At 49.2% G+C, this 18124-nt stretch overlaps 1 protein-coding gene and 1 pseudogene across 9 annotated transcripts in view; one reads left to right on the top strand and one right to left on the bottom strand.

Moving 5' to 3' along the window:
* Positions 1-8102, top strand: part of ERMARD (ER membrane associated RNA degradation) — a 30515-nt gene extending 22413 nt beyond the window's left edge. For 4 of the 9 annotated variants that reach the window (XM_033234181.1, XM_033234182.1, XM_033234177.1 and 1 more), the window contains 6 exons: positions 18-101; positions 1826-1902; positions 2484-2609; positions 3000-3218; positions 5715-5828; positions 7839-8102. In XM_033234181.1, the coding sequence (XP_033090072.1) occupies positions 18-101; positions 1826-1902; positions 2484-2609; positions 3000-3218; positions 5715-5828; positions 7839-8046 (828 nt within the window). In that variant the 3' untranslated portion in view covers positions 8047-8102. The remainder of the gene's footprint in view (positions 1-17; positions 102-1825; positions 1903-2483; positions 2610-2999; positions 3219-5714; positions 5829-7838) is intronic. The other 5 variants (XM_033234183.1, XM_033234178.1, XR_004442680.1 and 2 more) reach the window with 4 other exon arrangements.
* Positions 8103-15223: 7121 nt separating this feature from the next.
* Positions 15224-15845, bottom strand: LOC117098081 (annotated as a pseudogene).
* Between the last annotated feature and the right edge of the window lie 2279 nt (positions 15846-18124).

The raw sequence follows: 18124 nt of genomic DNA, 5'->3' as shown, positions 1-18124 counted from the left end.
TATTTTCTCTAAACTAGGAAAAAGCAGCAGTAGAATTGTTGGTTAGTCTTGCAGAAGGCTATAGTTCTCGCTGCCATCCAGTTTTTCAGCTTAAAAAACAGGTATGCTGAATGCAGGGTGCTGGGAGGGGTGTGTACGTCTCTGAAACCACTTGTCTTTTGCAGAGATACTGAAAGGGTGCAGTTTGCCTGCTGAGTCAAATTTGAGTTGGGCAGATCCAGCTTTCTAGCCAGCGTGGTGCTTACTGTGGCCCTGGCCTGGTTGCTCAGTCTTCTGAGCCTCAAGTTCCGTGTCTAGCAGTTTTAAGTAATGCAGTGCTGGTGGCACTGAGGTTTTTAGTGTTTAATGGATGAGCACTGGGAAGTGTTTTTGCTGAATCCCCTGGCAGGCTTTTATTGCTGTCGGCAGTAACGCAGAGCTAGGAGCAGTTTTTATTTGTCCGTGGTGAGTCACGTCAGTTTTTCTTCTCCTACATGGACTAGCTTTTGTTCACTTACTGAAACAAACAATTTTTTAAGCCTTTCTGCCAGGAAGTTCCAATTTGGCAATCAGCAAAGGTGCTTTATTCGACATACGGGAGGATACAAGGTTAGTGCAAGGGGATGAAAGAGACAGTCCCCAGGAATATAAGCATCGTGACAGCTGTGCAGGTGAAAATTCACAAATGAGATTACCTCTAAAAGGAAGCTGAAAAATCAACACACAGCGAGTCAGGAGAGATTTGCAAAGGCACTTTAAAGACACGGTGCCTTGAGACGTCGGAGGCCTCCTTGACAATGCCTGAAGGAAAATACTGTCAGAAGGGGGTTGTCAGCAGTGAAGTTGGGGAAACAGCCTCCTGGAGGTGTGGCTTGGAGGCAGAGCATCGGGCTGCACTGGTCGGATGCCGTTCCCCGTTGGCGCTGCAGACCAGCTTTACCAGTGGGGATTGCCATGCTTTCCAAGCACAAGCCCTGAGGAAGGTAGAGGTGGGCAGGTAGGGAGGAGGGAAGATTTAGGAAGGAAGAGGAGCTTGAAGAAGGCAGCCTTTGTCTTCCAACCAGATCTGCTGAGGCTCCAGACCATCCTCTCCCGTGCCCCACAGTGGCTATTTTGGGTCCTTACCACTTCCTGTCCCCCTCCCGGCATCTCACAGGTATTCAGGCAGCTTTGCATCCTGGGATTCAGTTATTCCTGCTGTTGAGACCACTCACGCTCCGTGGTGTCAGCAGCCACCGTTTGACTTGCTCATATGCTAGTGGGTTAGAAATGGGGAGCATCTGCCGAGAGATCTGTCTTGTGGCCTGGCCTGGGTGTGGACGGCTGTGGTCCCCCAGGGCTTCGTGGGTGTTGCGTCTGAGAAGACTGGAAGTTGGCCGGAGGCCTCATGGGGGTCCTGCAGGGACAGTCCCAAGGTGACAGCGGCTGCACCCCGAGCGCGGCTGAACTGGATAGAGGCACCTGGGCCTCTGACATGGCTTTGGATAACGCGCAGCATCTTCACACCTGCTGTGTTCTGTTGGTTCCAGGCCAGTCGCCAGAGCTCGTGCAGATTGGGTGGGGTCCTCCCTCTCAATGGCAGGTGTTGAAAGAACCTGCGGACATGGTCATAGCCACCCCAGACTTTCACTCCCTACCAATCCCCTGGTAGTTTCCCCAGCCTTCCCCCATCTGAATGTACTGAAGAACTGACACCCACCATCTGGTTTTAAAATGTTTAGAATTTGTAATAGTTTTATACATACGTATTTTCTAGAGCGTGATGTAACATCCATAACAATCTAAAAACAGATTTTCTAGGAAGTTACCATTAAATCTACAAAAGCAATAAAACATGTCATCCCAGGTGCTGAGCTGCGAGGAGAGTATCAGGGTTTGGGCTCTGCTGCCTTTCCCCGAAGAACTCACTTGGGAAGCAGTCAGGTACGTGGCATCCTGGGGCCTGGCTGACCTCAAGCTTGTCTGGTACTGTTAGTTTCAGCAGCATTTCTTCTTTAGCGAGGCTGTTGGAAGATAAAAGGGGAAGGAGGAATTTCTGGGCCTTGGTGGCTGTGAGGAGCTGCAAGTGATGCTGAATGCGATCTTCCAGCTGGCCTGGGGCCCTGGTGGAGACTGAACATGGAACGAGAGGCAGGTTTTGTGGGTAGACAATGGCGTCCATGAGAACTACTGAGTAGACAGGAAGAAAGATGGGTCTGAAGCTCAGGAGAGAAGTGGGGGTGGAGGCAGGCGTTCTGGAATCGTAGGCAACAGCAGACATACTTGTTCAGCAGGAGGAATACGCAGGTGGTTCATCATCTCGTCATCATTGGACTTTGCTTTTGGCATAGGGCATCATTTCTGTCTCCACTGTCTCGTGATGGTGGCTTTTTACATTTTATATTTGGGGAAACTAAGATTCACAGTCAGGTTGCTGCTCAGTGAACCATTAAACATTATTGTGCATGGGCACTAATGTGAGCATTTTAATTATCACGTACCTTTAAATATTTTCTATTTTTCAGATTAGAAGATAATTCTGAAACAAATGCCTGCCACTCTTTAATTACAAAAATGACAGATGAGCTGTATCACCATATGCCTGAGAACCATTGTGTTTTCAAGGACTTGGATCATCTTCCTACTGAGACGTAAGTTCCAGGACATCCTGACAACTGTTGAAACATTGATTCTGCAGATTAGCATAGCAAACTTAGACATTTTCTGTGTTTTAAATTTTATAAACTTGGTAGTAGTCTTAGAATCCGACTGTAACTGCTCCAAGAGGAATTATGAGATCAGTTTTGACAATCTCTGTGCAAGCTTGGCACATCTGATGAGGCTGTGAAGGTCACATTCTGTTTGCCACAATTCAGTGTATTTAGTTAACACTTGCCGCATGTCACAGTTGTCCCTGTAGACCCACCAGTGATACGCTGCTAGCCCTGGCTCCCAGAAAGCCACAGTCTTGCGGGTGCAGAAGGAGAGTGAGGTACAGGTGAGGATCACAATGCCTGCTGCAAGTCTGGCTCTGTTTGCAGGTGGCCCCAGCTGCTCCGTGAGCTCTGCAGCACACCTGTTCCTACCCTGTTCTGCCCCAGGATTGTGCTGGAAGTGCTGGTTGTGCTCCGAAGCATCGGCAAGCAGTGCCACCGCGTGTCTGGCCAGGTCACTGTTGCCTCGGAACTGAGACACAGGCAGTGGGTGGAGAGGACGCTGCGGTCTCGCCAGCGGCAGAACTACCTGCGTATGTGGAGTAGGTGCGCGCTCACTTTCCTGTTTTGGAGGGGCACTGTGGGGCAGGAAGTTGTCACAGATGCAGTTCCAGTCCCCACTGAAGACACACACAGTAGGCCCCTCACTGAACCCATCAACAGGTGCTGATGTACTTGGAGTTCACAATGGATAGTGTGAACCCAACGTATCTGAGACAGGTCTCAGTCCGTTTAGAAAGTTTACTTTCCCAGGGTTAAGGACGTGCTGTGACAGCCTCAGGAGGTCCTGCCGGCATGTGCCCCAGGTACTGGGGGCGCAGCTTGCTTTTATCCATTTTTATCCATTTTAAGGAGACATAAGACATCAGTCAGTAGGTGTAAGGTGTACATTGGTTGCATCTGGAAAGGTGGGAAAACACAAAGGTGGGGGCCTTCCAGGTTCTAGGTGGACAAGAGACGAAGGATTGCCTTGTTTTGAGTCTTTGATGAGCCTTTCGGTGAATACACAATTGACTTGGGAGTGGGGGTAGAGGAATAGTCACTTACACCTTAGTGTGGCTCAGTGAAGCTGCGTTTTACACAGGGCAGAGGAAGCAATCATATAGGTGTTTGTCTCAGGTGAGCTGAGGAATGGCATCCCGTCCCACCCCTGGGAAGATCAGCTGGCAGCTGCATTGCCAGGGTCAGATTTGGCAGAAGTCTTTCCAGGTAGAGATCTCGAGGCCCACGAGGCATTTCCTTGTGGACAAACTTTGAGGGAGGTCTGTATGTAGCTTTTTTCTCTTGTAGCCACCTTATTTAGGAATAAAATGGGAGGCAGGTTTGCCTGAGGCAGTTCCCAGCTTGACTTTTCCCTTTGGCTTAGTGAGTTTGGGGTCCTGAGATTTATTGTCCTCGCATGATGGAAACAAAAGTTAAGTTCCCACAGCATGTTTCTGGTCATAAAAATATTACCAAACTTCTAAAGAAAGACCCAAAACACTTACAGTGTTAAACATTGAGGTACATATGAGCTCTGTGGACATTTAAGAAAGATGAAACAAGTGAGAACGACTCAGTGTTTGGCGAGGCAGTGAGTGACGGCAGTCCGGCAGTCCATTGGTGCTGAAATGAGGCAATAAATATTTGCAAAGCGAGACCTCCCCAGGCCCGCCCCCTTCCTCTCACCCGTAGCTCCAGCAACAGCAGGAACAAACGTGTGGGTCACTGAGCACTTTTGTACTTGGCACGCACTGTCGAGCACTTGTATGATGATGGCAGACTTTACAAGTTCTTATAATTTGTATTCATTCATTCATTCATTTTCCAACCTGCTTATTCCAGTTCAGAGTTGTGGGTGGCTGGAGCCTATCCCGGCAGCTCCAGGTACAAGGCAGGACCCACCCTGGACAGGACGCAGCTCTGTCGCAGGGCCAGTCACACATCCACGCTCACTCTGGGACCATGGAGATGCGCCAGTTCACCTCACGTGCACGGCTCTGGGATGTGGGAGGAAACTGGGGGACGGGAGAAACCCGTGCAGAACGTGCTTCTCCACAGACCGCGGCCCTCGCGGGATATCGGTTTCTTTTCTCACTGATGTTGTGACGAAACAGTGTTGAATGAAATGATGTTATCTGAGGACTGTGAGGACTCCCCATGCTGATTTTCATAGAAAGTTATAGTACATACTATTTTAAATCGTGTTTGTAATTTGGGCATATGGAAATGTGGGTTCTATCTACCTAAATGAATATTTGGATTTAAAGTATAACAGCAGATTAACTTGTTTTGGATTTAAAATATAACAGCAGATTAACTTAATAGCAGATTAACAGCATTATGGTTTCTTCACTTACAGTGTATATTTTAGAATGTGCTACATCCTTAAGAAATGACCATTTTGGATACATTTCTAGAACTTTTGGGTTGAGTGCTATCTGTGTTTTTAAAGCTTTAAATAGATATCGCTGGATTCCCCTCCAGAAAGGTGCTACTCAATTTACACTCTTACCAGCAGTGTATAAGACAAGCTCATTCTCTTATTACCACTCTCCGAAACCAGAATGTTTTTAAATGTCTTGACTAGTTTCATGGAAAAATCAGATCTTACTTTAGTTGGGATTTCTTTCACCTGGTGGCGTGGAGCCCGCTTTCGTACTGAGGCCATTTGTTTTCCTCTGGTGAGAGTCCCTCCCTAGATGCCAGAGGGCAGGGAGCAGGGGGCTGCTGGGCGCAGACTGGGCCTGCCTGGTGCCTCGTGAGCGCACAGAGCCCCTGGCAGCCCTGACGTAGACCATCAGATGTCTGAGAATCTCAGATGATGACTGAGAGCAAGGAATGCGGGCGTACAGGATGGGCCGGGAGCAAGGGCTACACTGGGCACTCCCGCCAGCCACGGGCCTGGGGGCTGGAAGCAGGCATTGGGCTCTGAGGATTAGGAAAATTATTTTTTGAGAAGTTGGAACTTAAGGATGTTGATTAGGTGAAACATCTTTTTCCTGATGAAGGTGGAAAGGACCAGCGTTCCTCACGTTTGAATTTACTTTCATCTGATTTTAGTATCAGACTACTGTCCCCTGTGCTCAGCCTGATCCTGTTACTCATTACGCTGGAGCTGGTCAATGTTCATGCTGTTTGTGGGAAGAATGCGCATGAGTATCAGCAGTACCTAAAGTGAGTATGCTCCACTTCTCTGTAGTCACATTGCATCGTGGGCCAGGCTGGGGCTGAGCCTGTAGGAGTGAGACTGGGGCAGCATGAGGGCCACCGTCTCCTTGGTGGCCCCACCGCCGTCTCAGCAAGGGTCTGACATCTGGCCTGCGAGAAGAACTCCCACATCCAAATGTCTCAAAACCACGTTTTGTTTGTTTGTTTGTTTGTTTTTTGGAGATAGAGTCTTGTTCTGTTGCCCAGGCTGGAGTGCAGTGGCATAATCACGGCTCACTGCAGCATCGACCTCCCAGGCTCAGGTGATTCCCCCACCTCAGCCTCCTGAGTAGCTGGGACCACAGCCATGCCACCATACCTGGCTAATTTTTAAATGATTTTGTAGAGATGAGGTCTCACTGTGTTGCCCTTCAGAGATCACCTTGGCCTCCCAAAGTGCTGGGATTAGAGGTGTAAAAGCCACTGTGCCCAGCCAAAAACCAAATTCGCGTATGTAACTAATAGTTTCAAATTCGGAAAGTTCGCTTTTAAGACCATCCCGATCTGGGAGTCTGAAGTGGTGTGACACTTGTGTGACCCACTTGACATCTAGAGATTCCAAGCCAAGGAGGCTTCCAGGCAGCGGTGACACAAGCTGTCATCTGGGCTTGAGTGCAGCTCCAGCGCCAGCCTCCCTTGGCTGCCAGGAAGTTCTGGATATCTTGTTGGTTTTAAGCCAATGCTTTGCAGGTGCCAGGCACCTCAGTACACGTTTAAAATACAACTGGGGTGTCTTGTGGAAAGAAGCATAGACTCCTGTTGAGAGTGAGGGGAGCAAACGTGCAGACTGTTAGCAGCTGAGGACTCCAGCTCAGTGTGCCCCATGCTTGGCACTGCTGGCATTGTGGGGCTGGTGCAGGACGGCCCTGCTCATTGTAGGATGCTCAGTAGCAGCCCTGCCTCCACCCACAAAATACCAATGGCACCCCTACCCTCCGTATGACAGTCGAAAGTGCCTTAGACATTGCCAGATGTCCCCTGGGGGACAAAATCACCCAGTAGAGAACCCTCCTTTAGACAAAGTGTTCTGTGGCTTTTCATTATATTATCCTTTTAGCTTCTCTTTAAGTTTGAATATTTTCAAGATAAAATGTTGATGAAAACTACCTGGCAATCGTGGAAAAAGTAAAGATGACATTTATTGTCATCAGTCAGAGTGACCCCGCTGTTAACATTTTGACAAATATCTTAAGTAAAATCTCTTGAACAGCAGCAGCTGTCTCAGTGGCACGTGTTTCCTCTGAGTCGGCCCCTCCATCATGGGGGATGGAAGCTGGATGTGTGAGGAGGGGGAGGGCACGCTGCCCAAGAGGCTCCTGACGGGGCTAAAAGGCCTGCTTGTCATTGCAGCCGACCCCTGAACAATGCAGGTTTGCACTGCACAGGTCCACTTGTCCAGGGAGCTTTTTCAGTAAATACAGTTGGTCCTCTGTATCAGCAGGCTCTGCGCCCCATGCAAACACAGACTGAAATTGCAGTGGTCTTGGTTGCAAACATCAATGTGGGAAAAAAATCAAAACACAAAAATCTCATTGTGAAACCCGTATGTTCAGGGGGCCGATTTTTCACACTGAACTTGAGTATGCTTGGATTTTGGTATCCAAGGGATGACTCTGTATTGTGTGTTTATTTTGTGTTGTGTGTTTATTATGTGTTATGTGTCAGTTTGGTGCAGATGACCCTTAAGTTCCTTCCTGGAATGCCGGCCATCATGTCTGGGCTGGAGAAGAATGTCTGAAAAGGTGCTTGTGTTGGAGCCTCTCCAAGTGTCCAGTAGCATTTACATTTCAGTATTTTTCTCTTTCCTCTAATTTGTATTCTCTTATTTTTGTTTTATATGGAATTATTTTTCTTGAATCCTCAGACGTAAATTAAGTGCAGTTTAGGAATAATTCCAAGAATGAAGAGAAGACATTTAATTTGTTGTTTCATTTTATAATGGAATGGATAAAGAAATTAATTTTTTTTTTTTTACAGGTTTGTAAAGTCGATCTTACAGTACACTGAGAACCTGGTGGCTTACACCAGTTATGAGAAGAACAAGTGGAATGAAACTATCAATCTTACACATACAGCTTTGTTGAAAATTTGGACTTTTAGTGAGAAGAAACAAATGTTAATACATTTAGCCAAGAAATCCACAAGTAAAGTACTCATGAAAACCTATAAGTCAGGACGCCTTTAATTTTAACACATTTTAACAGCGTGCAAATTGAAAACCCAAAGGGAGGGTGGAGTTGAGGGTCTGCTTGACCAGGGTCCAGGTTCTGTTTCTCTGCAGTGTTCTGATTTACCCTTTCTGAGTGGTCAGTGTGAGTCTCAGTCTGGCTTCCTTTGTGGTAACCAAATGGCTGCTGTAGTTTTTGGTTCCATCTCTCCATAACACACTGTCCAGAGGAAGAAGGGAGAGCTGCTTTCACCCAACTGTTACTCAGAAATGTGTAGTTCCATTGTTACTGGCCACCTGCCTACTCTTGAGAACGATTGCTGTGGCCGGGACCTTCCCCTGCATTCACCGGCCAGGCCTCGGGAGACTTTGACCCCCGGACCAGCCATGAGGGCAGGGAGGGTGAGGCCCTGGGACTGAGGAGAGGACCAGTAAATTTAAGCTTCCCAGGTCGGTGCTGGAGACCAGCTCCTGAAAGGGGAGGTGGGCAGGCATGGGTGCTGGACAGCAGGCCTCCTGGCCAGCGTTTGGCAAAACTAGCAGAAGCCCTTCCCTGTTTTTAGACATGGGGGTTTCACATCCCAGGGTCTGGGAGAGCTGGGGGAAAGGAGATTAGGGAAGCTGCTATTCACAGGCCCTGCTTGACGAACCCAAGTCTCTGACTCGAGGGTTCCTGTAGCCGCTGCAGCTCTCGAGGGTGCCTGAGAGCCCCCACTGTCTGACTTGGCAGCTGCAAAGCTGGGGCTCTCCGGAAGCCTCTGGGCGGCCACCCTGACCTCATGTCTGCTTGGGCATGGGCCACCCTGCTCCACCCTCCGTGAATCACTGCTTCTCTTTTTCCACCTTCCAAACCTTGACAGGGTGCAGCTGGCAGCCATCAGAGGACTGGCATTCTGAGGCTGCTTCAGCTGAGGAGACCCGGGGGCCATGGGTGGCAGCAGAGCTGCACACATGCTATGTGTCCTCTGCCAGCTCAGCTCCTGCCCCTTTTAAACAACACCTCTGAGGAAGCGTGATGCTTCTGGCTAATGTGATACAACTCTCTCTTGTGCAACTGAAAATGGTTCCTCCTCTTCCCAAAGGTGGAGACACAAAGCACAAATCCCATGTGTCAGTATTCCCACTCTGGGACTGTTCTTTTATAGCGCCGTCACACCTTTCTCTCATGCACTTGCATGTAGAGTGACTATAGGGTTGACCATCCTGCTGATGGTGGTGCTGGGATGGGAAGAGGGAAAGAAAGAACTGACTAGTAGAGTTAGCTCGTAGATACCGGTGTATCTAACCAAAGCAGGGAGGAGACCACGCAAAGCTGCTGCGTGCCCTGTTTTTGCAATCTGATGATCTGGCAGAAGTTTGTGTTTGAAAATTCCTTTCTGCCACTGTTCCATGTTCCTTTCCTTTGCTTCTCTGGGCTGTGGTTTTTCACCTGCGGAGTTAACCCAGACCTCATTCCTGAAAGGTCTTTCCCATTAGAAATCTTTCTCGTTTTGGGTAGCTGTAGGTTTCCATTGACTTATCCCTGGACTTAGGAATACTAAGAGGTTCCCTAGAGAATCCCATAAATTCCAGATCCTCATCCCAGCCTCCCAATCTGTGGTGGGAGCTGTATTTCCCCAGGACAGTCGAGAACAGTCCCCTCACCATAGCAGTAAACTCTTCTGGCTCATTGGTACAAGGCATCCAGTGCGGCTGGGTGGCAGCCTCCACCTGCAGGGCAGTGGGCACCTCGTGTCCGTCTGTGGAAGCATCTGAGGAATGAAGACACCCAAACCAGCACAGTCCAGAATTGTTAGCGGAGAATCCAAAACCTTGCTAGTGGTGCAGAGACATAATGAGAGGAGCCATTCCCGCTCCACATGGGTCTCCACCCGTGTTTTCCGGCCATGGGAGAACCCACTTGTTGACTGATGGCTCGGAGTGCAGGGCACGTCTTGGGCAACCCAGCAGCCCTCAAGGGGGGGCCTTGTCACAGCCAGCACTGCCTGGTGCTTGGGAGGCTCCCCGAGGTAGTGGGGTGTGCGCCGGGATCACAACTGTCACAGGCCTCACTGCTGAGCTCTGCTGTCAGACGGGTCTCCTGGAAGCAGTACTGGAAGCAATCGGTGCAGCAGATGAGGCTTCTGTGAGCCTGGTGCAGTGGCCAAGAGGTGTCTCTGTCCCTCCCACAACACTTGTCCAATGGACTTGGGGGCTGGCTCTTCTTTCCAGTTGAGTTTTTCATACTAGGAATTGTGTTGGTGTCTCCCAGATTTATACATTTAGCAGTGGACCTTAGCCAGACTAGCCTTGCAGTGAGGACACCCATGTGGTTGAAGCCATTGACAACATCCTTCACTGCCTCCACGGCCACTTTGTTGATGAGAACATTGAGCAAGGCTGGGTGGCTGGAGAGAAAGGCTAACATGCATGAGGCAGCCATCGTGCCACCTGCCTACTGACAGCATGGGCCCCCCTCCCCCGCTGTTCTTTAGGGCCACTCAAATGGGTTAGAACGTTGCCAACTTTCACCTTCAAGTGGTGTCAGCTGTCAGCATCTTTTGCAGAAATCAAATCCAACTTTTAATTCGGGTGAGTGGTCCTAGGGAAGTCCCCGTGGGGCCAACAGGTGCGTGGTGAGGGGTGCTGTCCATGCAGCTGTGGGCTCAAAGAGCGTCGGAACCACTTGCTTGTATATCTTGTGCTCCAGAACATGCCAAGGCCTAACCTGTGTGTGTGTGCGTGTGCGTGCATGTGCATGCATGCTTGTGTGTGTGTGTGCACACCTATATACCTATTAAATATATACAGCTTGCCTGAATGTAATGATGACATGCTCCCGCAGTTGACTCACCTGGTGACGTGACAGGTCAGAAAACGCAGTCTTTGGTGGTCCGCTCAAGTTCCAGCTAGCTGTCACTAGCTGTGCCATGGTGAAGTACAGATGTTCAGTGTCCATCAGGGCCTAGAGGACAAGTTGAGAGCTGGTTCTCAGAAGAGCGATTATCTGCAGAGGAGGGTGTGGTTTTGTCCCAGAACTCTAGGGGTCTGTGCTCTGGGCCTGTCTGTGACTCTGCCATGCATCATGGGATCTAATTGCCAGCGTGGCCTGACGGGGAGACCAGCTTTTCCATCTACCTGCTCTGAAGGCTTTGCTCTTTCTAGGCCTCATGTGGAACTGGCAGTTTGTAGGTTAATTGGAAAGTGAGCAGAGTAGCGTGTGTGGTCTGGTGGATGTTGCTTGCAGAGCTCCAGAGAGACTCAGAGTGCCTGCCCGTCTCTAGTGCCGGCGGACATGGGCACAGCACCCTGTCCTCCCCCTCACAGAGTGCATCCATACCTGCCTAGATCACGGGCCCCGGAAACTTCAAAGCAGCAGCCCTGTGCATTCTTACGAGAGTTACATCCCAGCCCAGGTGGTCATAATTTCACCAAAACAGTGGGGTGTCTTGTTTCCAGTCCACATCACTAATGTGATGGGCCATGGTGGCATCCTGTGGAATGGCAAGACAGCCAGCAGCCCTGAGCTCTAGGTTGCATGGAGGAACTGGAGAGGTAGCACAGCCCTGATGCACTCCCACCAAGGCTGCTGCTGTCCCTGCCAGATGAGAACAAGACAGCTTCTGGACATGAGATTGCAGGAGACAAAACCTCAACCCATATCAGTAGGTACAGAGAAAAATCACCTGCCAGATCAGTGGCTGCAGACCAGGAGTTCTGGGACTATATTGATTTGTTCCAATAAAGAGACCACATCTGAAGTAGCAGATACTCAGGCTCCTGGGCCGGGGTCTTGTGTTCCTGGGAGGTCTGCTGTCTTGAGCAGCGGCTCTGTTTCCTGCAGGTGCATGGGCAGCCATGCTGCTGGGCTACCTCACCTTCCCTTGGTATTCTTTCCCCAGTTGCCCATCCTGCTTCTGATGGACACTTCCTTAGTCAGCTGCAGTATGTGTCCATTCAGGTTACAGTCACATCATATATGGCTGCAATTTGTTGTTTTTTCTTAAACAGTGTTACATGTCTCTGCTCACAATTGAAGTAACTTAGAGTTTAACCCTTAAGAGGCAAATGTCCTCTGTTCTCACCTTCCTGAGGGATCCTTCCACATTGACCATCTTGCTAGCAGGGGTCACAGGTGTAACAAGAATGGATTTCTGCTGGCTGATGGTCCACGGTGTAGCGTGACTCGGGGAACCCAAGAACTCAATGGCAAAGCTGCTTCAAATTCTCCTGCATGCTTGTTCTTTTCTTTTTGCCCTTTTTTCTTCTTTCTTCCCCTTCCTTCCTCTCCTTCCTTCCTTTCTTCCTCTTCCTCTTTCTCTCTCTTTTTTCCTTTCTCTCCCCCTCCCCTCCCCTTCATCACCTAGGCTGGTGTGCAGTGACACAATCATACCCCACTCCAATCTCCAACTCGTGGACTCCCATGCTTTTTCTTTTCTTCCTTTCTCTCTCTCTCTCTCTTTTTTTTTTTTTTTTTTTTGAGACAGAGTTTAGCTTTTGTTGCCCAGGTTAGAGTGCAGTGGTGCGATCTTGGCTCACTGCAACCTCTGCCTCCCGGGTTCAAGCAATTTTCGTGCCTCAGTCTCCCGAGTAGCTGGGATTACAGGCGCGTGCCATCACACCCAGCTAATTTTGTATTTTTAGTAGAGATGGCGTTTCACCATGTTGGTCAGACCGGTCTTGAACTTCTACCTCAAGTGATCTACCCACCTTAGCTTCCCAAAGTGCTGGGATTACATGTATGAGCCACTGTGCCTGGCCTTTATTTTCTATCTCTGCTGGCTGGCTGAATACCTTGAGCAGACCAGAATTACTGGAGGCAAGGAAAAAATGGAAGATTGATTAAATTTGTTTTCCATCAAAAGCAATGATGAAAATGCTTCTTTTCAAAGAGCAACAGTAAATATTGGTCCAAATTCACATGTGTTCATCCGACAGGCCATATTGGAGAGTAAAGGTAGTTGTGCCTGGTCCTGAGTGCACGGACATGGAATTTAGCTACAGGATGAATATTCTGCTTTCGTAAGCTGTTTTGATGAGATGTGAAGACATGTTCTGAACAAGATTAGAAGAATGCATCACCTTAGTAAATTCGGCACCTGCCCTGCCCCTGACTTTTTCCTGAGTGAACAGGAGCCACCTCCCCTTTTAAATTAAATGATGGAATAGCCTGGCCCGTTCCGGGTCCTTGCTGCTGTCTCCCATGCTCGCTCCTCTCTGGGTCTCCAAGCATGTGGCTGAGAATACATTTGGGACATCTGTTCCCCGTCCCTACCTATGTCTATCATTAAACAAAGTGAAGATAGTCTGGTGTGACTGGCTTTCCAAACTCTTATTTGGATTCACTGTAATGTGGACTAAACAAATGGCTTAAAATTCACTGTTTGCAGACACCCCATCCTCTGCTGCACTCAGTAGAGACATGACCTGCCCCTTGAAGCTCTGCTCATTCCACCGCCTTCCTGACAGGCATGTGCACAGCTGCAGGAAGCTCTCTGAGCTGAGAAACCCAGTCATTTTACCTGTTTGCATCCCCTCTTTGTGTGTCCTGAATATTTTTACTACCTTAAATGCGTGCTCTTTCCCCCACAACATTTGTTTTAAATAATTTTAAAGCTACAGAAATGTTTCCAGAATAGTCCAGTGGGTTCCCACATGACAATTCAACTGTCATTGGCATTTTGCCACACATATTTTCCCCTTTTAATTGTACATATGCCATTCTTTTGACTGAACCATTTTGAAAGTTAGTCATTGTGATATTTTGCCCCCAAATACTTGAGCATTATCTGTTGAGAACAAAATCATTCCCCTTCAGTTACCACACGAAGGAAATTTAACAGTAACACAGCACCGTTATCAAATACATGATCCATATAAAGTTTTTCCCAGTGTGTCTAATAATGTCGTTTATACCTTCTGTTGTTTGTTTTTATCCAAGCACCACAACTGCTTTTAGTTACTATATCTTTTATTTTTAAAATCTGGACTAGTTCCCTTTTTGTTTTTTTCTTTCTATGTCAGAGGCATTTTTGAAGTATTTATGTCACCTTTACAGAATGTTCATCAAGTGGCTTTTGTTAGATTGTTTCCTCAAATTTGACAGTTTTAAAGAAACAGTGCCTCCATGATATTGTCTGAACCAGTGCATCACATCAAGACACATGATTGACACAATAATGCTGTGTGCCACTCGGTGCATCACAGCAGGACACATGAGGCACATATGTGCTGCCATGCACTCCTCAGTGCATTGCTGCAGGGCGTGTGGGCGGGGCCAGGTGTTGTCACGGTCCCAGCTGGTCACTCTGCCCTCTAGACAGTGGCTGGATGGACGCTGGACACCTACTCCGTGCAGCCTGGGCAGCAGCTGGAGATGATGCGGGGAGGGCTGCTCAGCTGGGGCTGAAAGGTGAGGAGGACAGGGCTGGGCTGGCCGCCTTGTGGAGATAGCGGGACATGTTGAGGGAGAGTCAGACCAGGGATGCAAAGCGTGAGGAGAAACTGCAGAGCCGTGCACGGCCTCAGCTCCTTTTCTGAGGCCCCGTTGATGTGAGTGCTTTCAACAAGCCTTCGAGGGAATCTCTGCTGCTTGCAGCCAAAAAGTACTGACCACTGGAAGAGCCAGCGCCTGTGAGGGGACAGAGGCATGGCAGCCATCAGGAGGCAGGCAAACCCCAGAGAAAGAGGCCATGGAGGTGGCAGCGGACAACTGGTGTGCGATCTCAGCACCACAGGTTACTGGTTTTGTGGCAAGATGTGGACCTGCTGACAGCTTGGCTTCCTTGTCTGCAGAGTGTGACAGTGACATTCCCTGCCTCATTAGACAGATGTTAGGATACAGTGAGGCGGGAGCTCAGCCCCATTATGGACACGTAGCATCGATGAACACCAGCTCTTACCAGATGGTTCCTTTATGCTGGGAGGAAAGAAACGATTTGAATTTCATCTGTCTAGAAGTCCAGCTATCTGCATGTGTGTTCAGAGGACGTTCTTGTATCTCAGGAGTGAAACCAAAGCATCCCCTATACATCTTTCCCCCACCCCCACTCATAGCCTCGGATTCTCTGCACAGCTTTAGGTAAAGGAGCTGATGGGGAATCGGATGCCTCACCCCGTGCCCTCACTCTGGGGCCCGAGCTTAGACTAACTTCAGGTTCAGCTGAGAAGGCCTCTGAACTGTGACTCCACACTGTGGCCGCCTGCCTCTGAACTGCTACCTGCCCTTCGCCCTTCTGGAGGCCGGTGCTTGCCTAGAGGAGGGCTGGCAGCAGAAATGCAGCTGACCAGGTTGCATTTTCCGTACGGCCTACTCAAGCGGATACCCGTGGAGACTCATTTCTCGTTTCAGTTTTCAATGATTTGGTGGAGAAGCTCCTCTGGTGAATGGACTTGGGATTTCTTGGAGCTGCGCTGCGGGTCCGCAGTATGGCTTTCGGCCCGTGCTGCGCGGGCGCTTGCACTTCCTCTGGCGGGGCACGGGGTGGCGCTCCCGGGTAAGGAAGCGACCGGGGGAGCCGTGAGCGAGGCGCTGCCTCTCCCGCTGAAGCCGGATCCAAGGCCACCGGGAGGGGGACCCGCCATCCAGGTAAGACGTGTTCTTTCCTTGTTCCTTGGCGAAGCGATAGGGACCAGGCTTCCCCAGGCGGTGAAGTGAGGAACAGGGACCGCGGGGCTCGCCTGACCAGTGGGGTCTCCATCCTTTTCTGTGTTGACAAAAGACAAGAACAGACATCGCCTGAAATCTTCCCGCCTCCGTGAGGGAACCTGCGTCTGGGAACGCGCTGCAGAGAAGTGATCGCTGAGTGAGGAAGGAGGTGCCGGGCCTCATTAATCATACCTCGGGAGGCAATGCCGGGAAGGTTCTTTGTTTAAAGAAACACTCATTTTTTAAAATTAATTAATTTTTTAATTTAAGTTCTAGGGTACATGTGCACAACGTGCAGGTTTGTTACATACGTACACATGTGCCATGTTGGTGTGCTGCACTCGTTAACTTGCCATTTACAGTAGGTATATCTCCTAATGCTCTCCCTCCCCATCCCCACACCCCACAACAGGCCCCGGTGTGTGATGTTCCCCTTCCTGTGTCCAAGTGATCTCATGGTTCAATTCCCACCTATGAGTGAGAACATGCGGTGTTTGGTTTTCTGTTCTTGGGATAGTTTGCTGAGTCTAAAGAGCACTTGGTGCGACTTGCTGTGGCCATCGCCTTCAACAGCTCATTTGTAGGAGGTGCAGGCTGAATTCACACCTCGGTGTCATCCATGTCTGCCTGCCGCCCACAGAGGAGACAGGAGAGGCCTTCCCACCGCTTTTACGGGAAGCTCTTCGTGTAGGCTAGAGGAGTGTGGTTTGGTTTACAGCCACACCAAGTCATTTTAATAAAACTCAATTAACTGTGTTGCCTTGCAGGCTCCGAGTGTTACAGGCAGACCCGAGTCTGAGTCTTCCTACCATTCATTGTCCCCTTCTGGATTTCCTAGGGACCCCAGATATGATGGCATCAATGTCAGTTAACTTGGCACTGTTTAAAATAGATCTATGATCAAATCTTAAGTTTTTCCAAATAAGACCCTGGATGAATGCAGGAAGGTCATTTGATTACTTTAAAATAAGAGTATTTTATGTTAAGTTTGAAAAACCCAGTCATAAAACTAAACCCTGTACCAATGAATACTGTTCGTGAAGCCAGCAGCACAGGCTTATTATGATAAATACCAAACACCACCATTATGAGTAAGCTCATTTATTTTCAAAGCACTTTGCAATCATTAATTGTTCACGTCTGTAAATACCCCCGAGACAGACAGTATTATTAACTCCATTTGAAAGGAAGAAAACGAAGGCACAGAAAACCCGTAATTCATTGCCCTGAGGGGAAAAGGAGACACCAGGAACACCGGCCTTTCTTTCGCTGCATCTTCTGTTTGGTAGAGTTACGGGGACGCCCGGAACATCCACACTCTCTCTCCCACTGAGGCCATGCCATCATCTAGTGCTGCGTTGATTTTTCCTCTCAATCTCAGGATAATCACATCGATGTATCACTTGGCAGGTTTCTTATCTCAGTGTCTATTATCTCAAAAATTAATCCTCATAGCAACCTTAGAAAGAAGCAATATTAGCCCCATTGCATAGGAAAATGAAGGATCAGTGAGAAAGTGACAGGTCTGTCACTGGTGATGGAGGACAGGGCCATTGCGGCTAGACAGGCCTCAGCTGCAGGTCTGAGTTTATGCCATTGCCCCCATCTGTGGGGTCCAGGAGGCTGCTGTCTAAGCAGAAGGCATGGCCCATCAGGGGCCATGGGTGGTGGGCACAGAATTGAGTCATCTGACTGCCTTCCCACCCACCTGTGTGTGTTGTTTGTTTTATTTAAGTCCTGTGAGCGTAGTTTAGGACCTTGTCCCTTCCCACAGCATAGCACAGAAAATTGGGCAAGTCCAGACCATGACTAAATCCACTTAAACACCCCCCCCCCCACCCCGAGACCGGCGGAGTCTCTCCCTCTCTGCTTGAGATATGATGTTGCCTTAAATGGTCTAGCAGTCGCGGAGTCTCAGGGGATCTCTCTGCCTTAGTTGGTGTATTCCAGTGCTGCTGGGTGTGTATTTCCAGGTCTTGCTTTTATCCTTTTATTGTTTAAAGCAATTGATAATTCCAATTTCTCTGGCCTGCATGAAATTTATAAAATAAATGGACATAATAGGAAGTATATATTTTATGGAGCCACCGCTATGTGCGAGACATTCTGCTAGGGAGGCTGAGGGTCCCACAGCTTCCAAGGACTGGTCCTGGCCTAATGGAGCTCACAACATATTGAGAGGGGAGGACGGACACCACTGACACAGCCCGTGCTGCCCAGTGCTGGGTGCAGGAGGGGCAGTGGATGCAGGGGACTGTGGGCAGGGTGTGCGGGGCCTGGGCCCTGGCTCCCTTTGGGAGCCTCGCAGCTGCTCTGCTGTCTTCCTCCATGCATGGCCTGGGCCACATTGTGTGCTGTGGAGTTGTTGGATCAGACCTGGATGCTGCAACCCAAGGAGAGAGAGGAGGATAGAGCCCGGGAGAAGAACAGCACTCGGCAGCCTGACCCCTAAAAACCAAACACAACAGA

The sequence above is a fragment of the Trachypithecus francoisi genome, unplaced genomic scaffold, assembly GCF_009764315.1.
Source record: "Trachypithecus francoisi isolate TF-2019V2 unplaced genomic scaffold, Tfra_2.0 Lachesis_group15, whole genome shotgun sequence".
Classification (NCBI taxonomy): domain Eukaryota; kingdom Metazoa; phylum Chordata; class Mammalia; order Primates; family Cercopithecidae; genus Trachypithecus; species Trachypithecus francoisi.
Note: the sequence above shows the minus strand (reverse complement) of the source record. Positions and strands in the feature narration are given on the sequence as shown.